The sequence below is a fragment of the Engraulis encrasicolus genome, chromosome 17 (genome assembly GCF_034702125.1).
Source record: "Engraulis encrasicolus isolate BLACKSEA-1 chromosome 17, IST_EnEncr_1.0, whole genome shotgun sequence".
Taxonomy (NCBI): Eukaryota; Metazoa; Chordata; class Actinopteri; order Clupeiformes; family Engraulidae; genus Engraulis; species Engraulis encrasicolus.
The window spans coordinates 47990253-48002053 of record NC_085873.1 but is presented as its reverse complement, the minus strand read 5'-3'; the positions used below and the strand labels follow the sequence as shown (position 1 = coordinate 48002053).

The 11801-nt window shown below is 45.7% G+C and overlaps 1 protein-coding gene across 1 annotated transcript in view; it reads left to right on the top strand.

The window, feature by feature from the left end:
- Positions 1-11801, top strand: part of plce1 (phospholipase C, epsilon 1) — a 212341-nt gene that overhangs the window by 119663 nt on the left and 80877 nt on the right. The window contains exon 4 of the mRNA XM_063221000.1: positions 10507-10907. Coding sequence (XP_063077070.1) covers positions 10507-10907 — 401 coding nt within the window. The remainder of the gene's footprint in view (positions 1-10506; positions 10908-11801) is intronic.

Genomic DNA, 11801 nt, shown 5'->3' with positions numbered 1-11801 from the left:
ATGGAGAGAGACGGAGAGATGGAGAGAGACGGAGAGACGGACAGAGACAGAGAGAGAGACAGAGACAGGCGGGAGAGGATCTAGAGAGACGGAGAGAGACGGAGAGAGAGAGAGACGGAGAGAGAGAGAGACGGAGAGAGAGAGACAGACAGAGAGAGAGAGACAGACAGAGAGAGAGAGACAGACAGAGAGAGACAGAGAGAGACAGGGAGAGACAGGGAGAGACGGAGAGACGGACAGAGACAGAGAGAGTGAGAGACAGGCGGGAGAGGATCTAGAAATGACCTCGGGCCGCAATGGAACCCGCGTCCCTGCGTCCCCGGGAGCCTATAGCCAGGCTGTGCTCTCCTAGTGACGCAGCACCTTCAGCGTTGCTACTAGTCAGGCCAGGAGCAATACAAATATCATTTCTGAGCTCCAGAAAAATCGGGAACTCCTCCTGCTTTGTCAGGAAGCAAGCAAACAACCAGTAGCAAACCAAGGGAGGTGGGTCAACCATGCCGTTTGGGAAATGTGAGTTGTTATGTTATAGGTCAGACCAAGTCTCGAAGAGATTTAAAAGTCGATGATAATCAGGCTAGTTTGAGGCCAGGGAGTGCTGAAATATTTACAGCATTAAAAACACGGTCGGCAGATTCATCGAGTGCACTTATATAAAAAAAAAGTGTCCGTAAGAGCTCGATTTCCTGGTTTCATTCATGAAGTGTTGCTTTAGCTCTGAGTTATGTACACTGACTAAGTGTAGCACAGCAGCGTACTTCATCTTGCGAAGACGCATTGCGTAGTTGCTGGCTGTGTTGAAATAATACAAACAGGAGAACTTTAAGAAGCCTGAATGGGGAACAGATGAATGCTTTATAATTGTGAACATAAATTCCTGTTGTAGAGTCGACTACGGCAGGGGTGGGCAATTATTTTGGCCCGAGGGCCGCATTGGGTTAGAATATTGACCGAAGGGCCGGATGCCACAGACAACTTGCCCATTTCTATGATAAAACATAGTGTACGATGACGTAACTTGGCAGCAATGATATTCCTGCACATTGTAATTAAATGTATGTAGCTGAAGCCTATGTATTTGGTTAATCTTAAATTCGCAAGACTCTTGTTTTAGGTAGCATTTTAAGAATATTGAGTAACCATTTGAATTTGGATTTAGAAGTTGTCTTTCTTGTAAAGGCTCTGGGGGCCACATGAAATGGCTCAGGGGGCCGCATGTGGCCCCCGGGCCTGAGTTTGCCCACGTCTGGACTATGGCCTAGTGAGTAATGCAGAACTTTTAATTTTGGCTAGTTCCTTGTTAGCCTTGGCAAGGACACTTGGCATTCTCTCAAAAGAAATCCGGTCTAGTTTTCAGCAGTCTAGTTTTCCTTCTTGTTACACACGCCTATGTTTAAAATATTCTTTTATTGACCATGACACCTCAGTTTTTTGTTAATTCTGGTTAATCCTGTCCACTTCTTGATCAAGGGATAGTTACACTGAAGTGAGATCTTTGTTTTGGTGTACATTACATTACATTACATTACATTTAGCAGATCCATTTGAACAAAGCAACTTGCAAGGAGGACATTCAAGCAAATACAGAGTGAACGGTTAGTACACTACGGAGTACACAGTAAAGGGGTCAGTTGTCTGGGGCCCAAGGTGGAAGACGGCCCAAAGGTGCCCAAACCTCTCACTAGCCTGATTATCATCGACGTTCAAATCTCTTCGAGACTTGGTCTGACCAAGAGCAGAACAATTAACATTTCCCAAACCGGCATGGCTGACCCGCCTCCCTTAATTTGCTCATGGTTGTTTGCTTAACCACAAAGTGGGAGGAGTTCCCGTATTTTTGGGAACTCAGAAAGTACTTGCATTGCTCTTGACCGGACTAGTTGCAACGCCGAAAGTGTTTGCGTCACTAGGAGGGCACAGCCTGGCTAGGTCCCCACAGCTGTTATGTCCACACAGCTGATGGCGTGCAGGTCTACAGCTGTGTGGGACGGCTTCCTGTCAGTGCCTGTACTGTGTGTGTGTGTGTTTATACCGTGTGTTCACTGCAGAGGTGTTCTGTGCTGTGCGCTGCTGAGCACTACGCTAACTTACGAGGTTTGCTGCTAAGTTAAGACGTAAATCATCTAATAGAAGAGCTCAGACTCCTTATTTTCTTAAGAGAAGGAGGACTCCAGGCTCTTCTATTAGATCAGGGGTGTCAAACTCAGGCCTGGGGGGCAAATTTGGTCCTCAGAGCCATTTTATTTGGCCCGCCAGATCATTTCAAATGTGTATTACAGTTGTCCCACATACACCATTAATGTATAGCGCAATGATGTGAACATGAAATTTGCTGTGTCACAGGATGTGAAGACACATTTTAACTTACAAATATGATGGGAAAGAGTGTATGTGAAATTTAAACATTAGTATGAAGTGCATGTATGCACTATTTTAGTCAATTAAAAAATAATAATTGTTGAGTTCGGCCCGCGACTTCTTACCAGATTTTCATTTTGGCCCTCTGTCAATTTGAGTTTGACACCCCTGTATTAGATGATTAAGCCTAGTTCACTCCTTAACCAGCTTCTTAGTCTGGTCTAGGTCCCGGGTCACGTCTGGAGCAGTGGGACGGCTTCCTGCCGGGTGCCAGTGGTGCTGTGCTGTGTGTGTTTATACTGTGTCTGCACTGCTGAGGTGTGCTGTGCTGTGCACTACACTAACTAACAAGGTGTACTGCATCTACATGTCTCCAGCGGCTGGCTGATCCTCCCCAGATCACGCCTGCGATGGATGAGCTTGTCACATCGCTGCACCAGAGAGAGTAGAGAGAGAGAGGTTCCATTGGCCCATTGTTTCCGGGTTCTATTATTGCAAGGGGGAGGGGGGAAATCCCCCTTTAGGCAGACCTAGGCAGACCTAAGGACTGTTCTATTCAATGCTAGGAGTATTATGACACGGCCCTTTAGGCAGACCGGAACCTGGTCATGTTAGGTGCCCATAGCTATTAATTACATTGGCATATCTCTATACTTAAAGACTTGTGTCCCCCCCCCCCCCCCCCCCCTCCTGGACACTTTTTGGACACTTTGTCTTGGCTTCTATGTGCCACTTAGCTAAGGCACATGTGAACACTGTGGACACTTTACACTTTATATTTTGTGTGTGTGTGTGTGTGTGTGTGTGTGTGTGTGTGTGTGTGTGTGTGTGTGTGTGTGTGTGTGTGTGTGTGTGTGTGGTGTGTGTGTGTGTGTGTGTGTGTGTGTGAGAGAGAGATGCCTTGGCAAAAGTATGCAACAGTGAGCTATATATGATTATTTTATGTGTAAATATGTGTGTTATGTCTTGTGGACAATGTCTTTATGTCTTTAGTTATGTGTGTATGCTACTTGACACCTTAATTTCCCCCTGGGATCAATAAACGATACTCTACTCTACTCTACTCTACTCTAGAATCTCTGTTGTTGGGGGTCAGACAGAGCAGGGCTCGAACCGGCAACCTTCTGGTTGCCAAAAGGCTCCTCTACCACCTGTGCCACCACTGCCAAACCAGGCCGAACTGGAGAAGTGTGCTGTGCTGTGCTGTGCTGTGCTGTGCCGTGCCGTGCCGTGCCGTGCCGTGCCGTGCCGTGTTGTGCCGTGCTGTGTTGTGTTGTGTTGTGCTGTGCTGTGCTGTGCTGTGCTGTGCTGTGCTGTGCTGTGTACTACGGTAACTAACGAGGTGTACTGCATCTGCATGGCTCTAGTGCCTGATCCTCCCCAGATCACGCCTGCGATTGATGAGCTTGTCACATCGCTGCGCTGAGCAGTTCCGTTCCGTTCCCCCTTCTTTTCTTCTCTCCCCTCCACGACAATACAAGGGGAACATGCCGTTCCACCACTGTGTGCATTTGTCAGGTGGAGCAACAAAGTTCAAGCAGGAAACACTTTCGACCACAGTGCTCTGGCTGTGTTTTTTCTCTCCTATTTGACAAATAGTTTTTGTTGCTGCATTTATGGTCCACCTTAGCCTGATAAACCAGCCTAAATGTGAGACTGGATGTGTAATTTAGTCTGGCCCCGATGAACGATACCTGATGTTTTTCAAACCGTGCCTGTGCCTAATGGTGACTGCTCTCGCAGCATTGTCCCTGTTCGTCCACAACGGACATGCCGTTCCACCACTGTGTATATTTGTCAGGTGGAGCAACAGAGTTCAGGCAGGAAATACCTTGGGCAGTGTTTTATTTCTGTCTGCTTATGACAGATAGTATTTATTGTGGCGTTGGTACGGATCATTTGTACCTTTTTGTTTAGTCTTATGGTTTTTTTGCTTGTAATTTTATGTTGGCAATTGTGACTGCTCTTACAGGATTGTTTCGGAGTGTCCTTCAGACCCTGTTTGCAGATATTTGGAAGAGAAGTCATTGGGTTCAAAACCAATGCATTTTCAAAAATATCCATTAACAGCTCCTTAGAGCAACCAAACATGTACTCGGTATGTCACAGTAGTCAGGCTCATTAGAATAGATTCAAGATATTTTACAACTTACAGCATTTCTCCTGGGTGGGAAAGCCAGCTGCAATATTTGCTGTATCGTCAAGCGTGGAGAAAAAATGTAGTCCAAATTTAGTTGTCCCTGTTCTATCCACCTGTAAATTCATATTTTACAGCTTTTACCAGATCTCCTGGGCGGGAAAGCCAACTGCAATATTTGCTGTATCGTTAAGCGTGGACAAGAAATAGTCCAAGTTTAGTTGTCCAGCTTGAACATCTAAACCTGTGGGTACAGTATGATCAGGGCGCTGACAGCTTTGGCTGGGCCGAGGACAAAGTAATGTAAAAAGGCCCCCGACCCAATACATACAATTCAATGAGGACCCTATTCTGGGCCCCCTCTCTCCCTGTGTGTGTGTGTGTGTGTGTGTGTGTGTGTGTGTGTGTGTGTGTGTGTGTCTGTCTGTCTGTCTGTCTGTCTGTCTGTCTGTCTGTCTGTCTGTCTGTCTGTCTCTCTGTCTCTGTCTCTGTGTGTGTGTGTGTGTGTGTGTGTGTGTGTGTGTGTGTGTGTGTGTGTGTGTGTGTGTGTGTGTGTGTGTGTGTGTGTGTGTGTCTGTGTCTGTGTCTGTGTCTGTGCCGCATTCTCTTGTAGGTAAACTAGGGGCTCGTCTTGCAGTGCTCTGCTGCACTATGGGTTTGCTGGCGTTGTTTACACAGCCTTGAATGCCTGCTCCCGTGCCGTCCATACCAGGCATGCTGGCCATAGCACGGCTACCTAGAGGGCCTTGCTTTTCAGCCTCTGGAGCAGCCGAGGGCTTTGATGCCTACTGGCATGATGATTTAGAAGATAGTCCTTCGAGGATAAGCTTGTACTGAATGTGAAGCCAGGCCGCGCCCTTCTAGTGACACAACAGTCCTCAGCGGATTTGAATTTGAATAAAATATAAGGGACTAAAATTTGAATGAAATATAAGGGATCAAATCAGCAATCAGATTTGGAATAGGGTTAGAACAGGATAGAATAAAACAAAATAGAAAGTTAAAAAAACAGATCAGATTCATGGGGTTTGAATGTGCTCTCCTCAGTGGAGACAGTTGATTAGTGGTTTGATCCTTGTGCTTGAGAGCTTATTCGTTCGCGATCACCTATTATTCCATTTTTTTTATCCATCATGGCGTCACATCCACTGCCCATGCGCACGGTGTCCTCAGGCTACGCCCCAATACTACACCGTGGCCAATACATTTTACAGTCAATAATCGTTCTTCTCTAGCCTAGAAATCTAGACGCCCCTAGTGGCCGCAAATTGAATAGGGGTTTAGCTCGCTAGGGTAGTTCTTCTCCAGTCTATTTTCTTTGCCCCTGAACTGAGTGACCTCTTTTCATATCATTAACCCAAGTCCATGCTGTGGGAACATATTTCCACCACCACTACACCTCATCAACCTCAAACGGATAACTCCCATCACACTGGAGCCATGTTTCATGTGTAGAGAAAAGGTTTCCTTCAATAATTTATTTGCTTTTTTGTATGATTGTGGAGTGTCACACATATTACATTACATTACATTGCATTTCACTTAGCTGACGCTTTCATTTATTCAAAGCGACTTACAACTATTATTTTTCAGGGTATTGGTTACAGTCCCTGGAGCAATGTGGGGTTAGGTGCCTTGCTCAAGGGCACTTCAGCCATGGATGGAGGTGTAGAGAGGTCAGGGGGGATTTGAACCGGCAACCTCTAGATTGAAAGACCAACTCTCTAACCACTAGGCCACGGCTGCCTCATAATTAGGCCTACATTATGTTGCGTTGCCAGACGAGTGGAAGACAAAACAATACCGTAGAACAGGGTTTCCCAAACTGGGGTGCGTGCACCCCTGGGGGTGCGCGGCCTGCCATAAGGGGGTGCTCGAGCTAAATAGAGCCTTGGTGGATATGTGAGTTTTTATACAGCATTAATGAACATGAAGTAGTTTTTAATTGTATGGTGAATTGTATGCTGGAAGGGTCCATCTGAAGTGTAGTTTAACTCCTAGACAATTGGAAAAGAGGATTCCCCAATACAACTCTGCATAATGTGCAGTGAATCATAGTTGTGTGGCCATCAGCACACCAAAATATTTGCTTAGGGGGTGCGAGAACCACATTGAAATGTACAAGGGGGTGCGCAGGGGGGAAAAGTTTGGGAACCGCTGCCGTAGAAGTTGTGTGTTTGCATTGCTCCCACTCAGCGTTTGTATTTATTACGCCTCTCTTAATCCGTTTATGGTGTATCAATTTCTATTGATCTCATAACCTCTGTTTCCTGAATGTCTGTCTGAACGGATCTCTCAATCCATCCATTCATGCAAAGTCCCACAGGATCTGCCTCATGCCAGCTGCTGTATCATAGCCTGATTATCATTGATTTTCAAATCTCTTCGAGACTTGGTCTGACCAAGAGCATAACAATTAACGTTTCCCAAATGGCATGGATAACCCGCCTCCCGAGGTTTGCTACTGGTTGACTGGTGTCAGACAAAGTGGGTGGAGCTCCTGATTTTTCGGGAGATCAGAAACGATATTTACATTGCTCTTGGACTGACTGAAAGCAATGCTGAAGGTGTTGCGTCACTAGGTTGGGCGTGGCCTGGCTAGCTGCATCATGCTTCAGATAGGTGGATAATGATTATAGTCACCATCCTCTGACTCTGGTCTGTCAGAATCTTTTTTATTTTTCAGGAGATTCGTGTGTGTGACTTCCTGTAAGCTTGCTCCTCTGTTGCATCTCACTTCCTGTACCAGTCAGAGTGGCAGCAAGTAGGGATGCACCGATACCGATACTGGTATCGGTATCGGCTCCCGATACTGCTCATTGTACTCGTACTCGTCAAGCACTTGCCGATACCAGCTATGAGTACTACTATTACTGAAAACAATGCAAAATCTTGTCATGATCTGTGGACTTGAAATCAGCATGGAAAAAAAGTGCCACCTCATACATTTACTAACATTTAAATCTACATGGAAATGGACAATAAAAATATCACAGGCGGAAAAAAACAAGGCCATGCATTTATTTTCATTGTATTTTGGTGGTAAAAGGTATCGGTATCGGCAAGTACACACATTAATGTACTCATACTTGTATCGGTTTTCAAAAAAGTGGTATCGGTGCATCCCTAGCAGCAAGTCTTTAGGAGCTCCGATTTTACCGCTGTTATTATTTATGTTTGTGTCGGTCTTAACCCATTGTGTCCTGGAGACACATATACGCTGCATTCAGGTTCTTGAGATTTGAGCTGTTTTATTAAAAAGTATCTTTTCTCTCTCTCTCTCTCTCTCTCTCTCTCTCTCTCTCTCTCTCTCTCTCTCTCTCTCTCTCTCTCTCTCTCTCTCTCTCTCTCTCTCTCTCTCTCTCTCTCTCTCTCTCTTTTCTCTCTCTCTCTCTCTGTCGATCCACCCAAAGCCAAATCTGTCCAAGTGAATCTGCTTTACAGTAGGCCTCTATGAGTTGCTGTGTCATGGCTCTGATTGGTGGATATTGATTATGTATGCCTACCTGGCATGGCTCTGATTGGTGGATATTGATTATGTATGCCTACCTGGCATGGCTCTGATTGGTGGATATTGATTATGTATGCCTACCTGGCATGGCTCTGATTGGTGGATATTGATTATGTATGCCTACCTGGCAGTGACTCATCTTGTGTCTCCTTTCATCTCTCTTCCTCTCTCGCTCTCCCTCTCTCCTTTCATCTCTCTCAGCTGTCGCATCTCTTTAATCTCCAGTTTCTGCCCCCTCTTTCTTTCTTTCTTTCTTTCTTTCTTTTCCTCTCTTGATGTGTCTTCAACGTCCTTATGTGTAGTGCTTTTTAGAAAGCCCCCCCCTCTTTTCTTTCTCTTTTTCTCTTTCTCTTTCTCTGTCCTTTTCTCCCTCTCCTTCTTCTAGTCTCCTTCTGTCTTCTTTGGTTGTTTTTTATTCCTCGTTGGTAGGGATGCACCGATACCGGTATCGGTATCGGCACCCGATACTGCTCATTATACTCGCACTCGTACTCGTCAAGCACTTGCCGATACCAGGAACGATACTGCTATTACACAAAACAATGCAAAATCTTGTCACGTTCTGTGGACTTGAAAGCAGCATGGGAAAAAAGTGCCACCTCATACATTTACTAACATTTAAATCTACATGGAAATGGACAATACAAATATCACAGGTGGAAAAAAACAAGGCCATGCATTTATTTTCATTGTATTTTGGTTGGCCAGAATATTCACATGCACATCTCTGGTCAAGGTGCTGGACAAAGGGTGATTCAGGTTTTTGGTTTGAGTGGTCCGCACACCTGAGTCCAGTGGTGTAGTGGGGATTTTAAAAGTGGGGGTACGCTATTTGTGACGTCATCAAATAACTAGGCAACTTATCATGTCAAAACCCCCCTATTGTCTTACTGACGTACTGTCATTCTTCTCCGTTTTCATCTGTTTGGTCCGTCTGCAATATTGCTATGTGCTTATTCCTTTTTGTATTCAAACATGGGCAGAAGGTGTTTTTTAAATCTCACCTCAGGAGAAGTGGGTGGACTGCGTACCCCCGCGTACCGCGTCCACTACACCCCTGCGACACTCTTTTTATGTCCATTTAAGCGGGTTACACCACAGTATACTCACGACTAAAAGGTGCCAGACATAAACAAAACTGAAAATTGAAGAAAAAATGTCTGAACATTTAAATCCTTTTTTTGTTTTTTTGGTTTTTTTAAATGGCCAACTCATAACAAACTTATTCTTATAAATATTTACAGTAAGTAAATAAATATTTGATATCCCCTCCCTCCTCTCTCCTGGATGCCAGCTATGGATAATGTTTAGCTTATAATATAGCTTTCATTTATTCAAAGCGACTGACAGTTATTATTTGTCCGGGTATTGGTTACAGTCCCTGGAGCCTGTGGGGTTAGGTGCCTTGCTCAAGGGCACTTCAGCCATTGATGGAGATGTAGGGAGAGGTCAGAGGGGATTTGAACCCGCAACCCCTAGATTGAAAGACCAATATTTCCCCCTCTCTCCACTCCTCTCTCTCCTCTGTCTTCTCTCTCTCCTGTCTCTCCTCTCTTCCCTCTCCAGAGCGTCAGCTGTGTGCCCAGAGCGTGGCGGAGGATGCTATAATGTTAAATGTATAATAATTCCTCTTCCTCCTCTCTCCTCTCTTCCCTCTCCAGAGCGTCAGCTGTGTGCCCAGAGCGTGGCGGAGGATACTATAATGTTTAATAATAATAAATAATAATAATGTATATTTTCTCCTCTCTCTTCCCTCTCCAGAGCGTCAGCTGTGTGCCCAGAGTGTGGCGGGCATCAGCAGAGGATACTGTAATGTTTAATATATAATAATATATTAATATTTCCTCCTCTATCCTCTCTCCTCTCACCTCTCCTCTCTTCCCTCTCCAGAGCGTCAGCTATGTGCCCAGAGCGTGGTGGAGGATGCTATAATGTTTAATAATAATAATAATAATGTATATTTCCTCCTCTCTCTCCTCTCTCCAGAGCGGCAGCTGTGTGCCCAGAGCGTGGCGGGCATCAGCAAGGAGCTGGCGGAGGATGCTATAATGTTTAATAATATTATTATAATAATAATGTATATTTCCTCCTCTCTCTCCTCTCTCCTGTGTCCAGAGCGTCAGCTGTGTGCCCAGAGCGTGGCGGAGGATACTATAATATTATTATAATAATAATAATGTATATTTTCTCCTGTGTCCAGAGCGTCAGCTGTGTGCCCAGAGCGTGGCGGAGGATACTATAATGTTATAATAATAATGTATATTTTCTCCTGTGTCCAGAGCGGCAGCTGTGTGCCCAGAGCGTGGCGGGCATCATAATAATGTATATTTTCTCCTCTCTCCAGAGCGTCAGCTGTGTGCCCAGAGCGTGGCGGAGGATGCTATAATGTTTAATAATATTACTATAATAATAATGTATATTTTCTCCTCTCTCTCCTCTCTCCTGTCTCCAGAGCGTGGCGGAGGATACTATAATAATGTATATTTTCTCCTGTGTCCAGAGCGGCAGCTGTGTGCCCAGAGCGTGGCGGGCATCAGCAAGGAGCTGGCGGAGCTGCGCCACCTGGTGGCGTTCCCGGAGGAGGTGGCGAGCGTGCTGACGGAGCAGGAGCGCCGCCTCTACCGCCGCGTCTTCCCGCTCGACTACCTCTGCCTGCTCACGCGCCAGCTGGGCAGCCCCGAGTGCCCGCCCCGCCACGGCCACCTGCACGGGCACCACCACGGACATCACGGGCACAGCAGCATACACCCGCACCTGCGGGCATCCCTCTCCGCGCCCGCCATGCCAGCCAGGGGGAGTGATGGTGATGGCGGTGATGGCGGTGGTGATGGTGGTGGGACGACGACGGGGGATGGGCAACAGAGGAGTGCCTTGGAGGACCTGGTGACGCGCTTCAATGAGGTGAGAAGAAGTATACATTGAACTTTTGGGTCATCCCACATTTGAATCAGTACTACCACAAGCACACTATGATAGTTTTTATGTAGAATAGGTTACAAGAGGCTACTAATAATTTTAAAAACTTTCAATATAATAATGGTTATGCTTGGAAGCACTATCACTTCATATCATGTGGTTGTTTTCTGGGCTGATGGGTATCAAAATGCTAAAAGGGCGTATCACGATACTGCCTCCTTGTATCACGATACAGTATCGTGACTCTGTGTATCACGATTTCTCGGTTCGATACAATATCATTACAGCCCTATGATGTTGGCTATGATTATGTCCTCAATTGTAAGTCGCTTTGGTTATACAGGGTCTGCCAAATGCAATGTAATCCAAATCCACAATCGCTAATTTTTTCAGTCCAGGGTTCATTTGGGGTATTTTTAATACAGAGTATTTACTTCAACCTTGGCCTACGTGGCAAGGTCAGCATGGTCTGTGCGTGCGTGTGTGCGTGCGAGCGAGGCAGAGAGAGAGAGAGAGACTCCAAATAGAAACGGTGAGGACAGGCAACAGAATTGACCAGCAGATGAACCTCAACCTTTCACCTTTGAACTTTGAGTTTTGAACTTGTCTGAACTCAACTCCGAACTGTCTAATGCTGGATCTAAAATGGAGCACTTGTGCACTTCAGTGTTCATGTTTAGTGCGTATTATGGCATATTGATTACGCACTAAGGCCCGGGGGCCGGATGCGGCCCGCCATGCCCCTTTGACTGGCCCTCCACCTCTCTGCACCTCACCATTTGAACTGCCCCAAAGAAGCAATCCTATCTTGTCTTGATAGTTTCTCATCTCACTGTAATATAAACAGGCCTACCATTTCTATTGTATTACTCATAAACT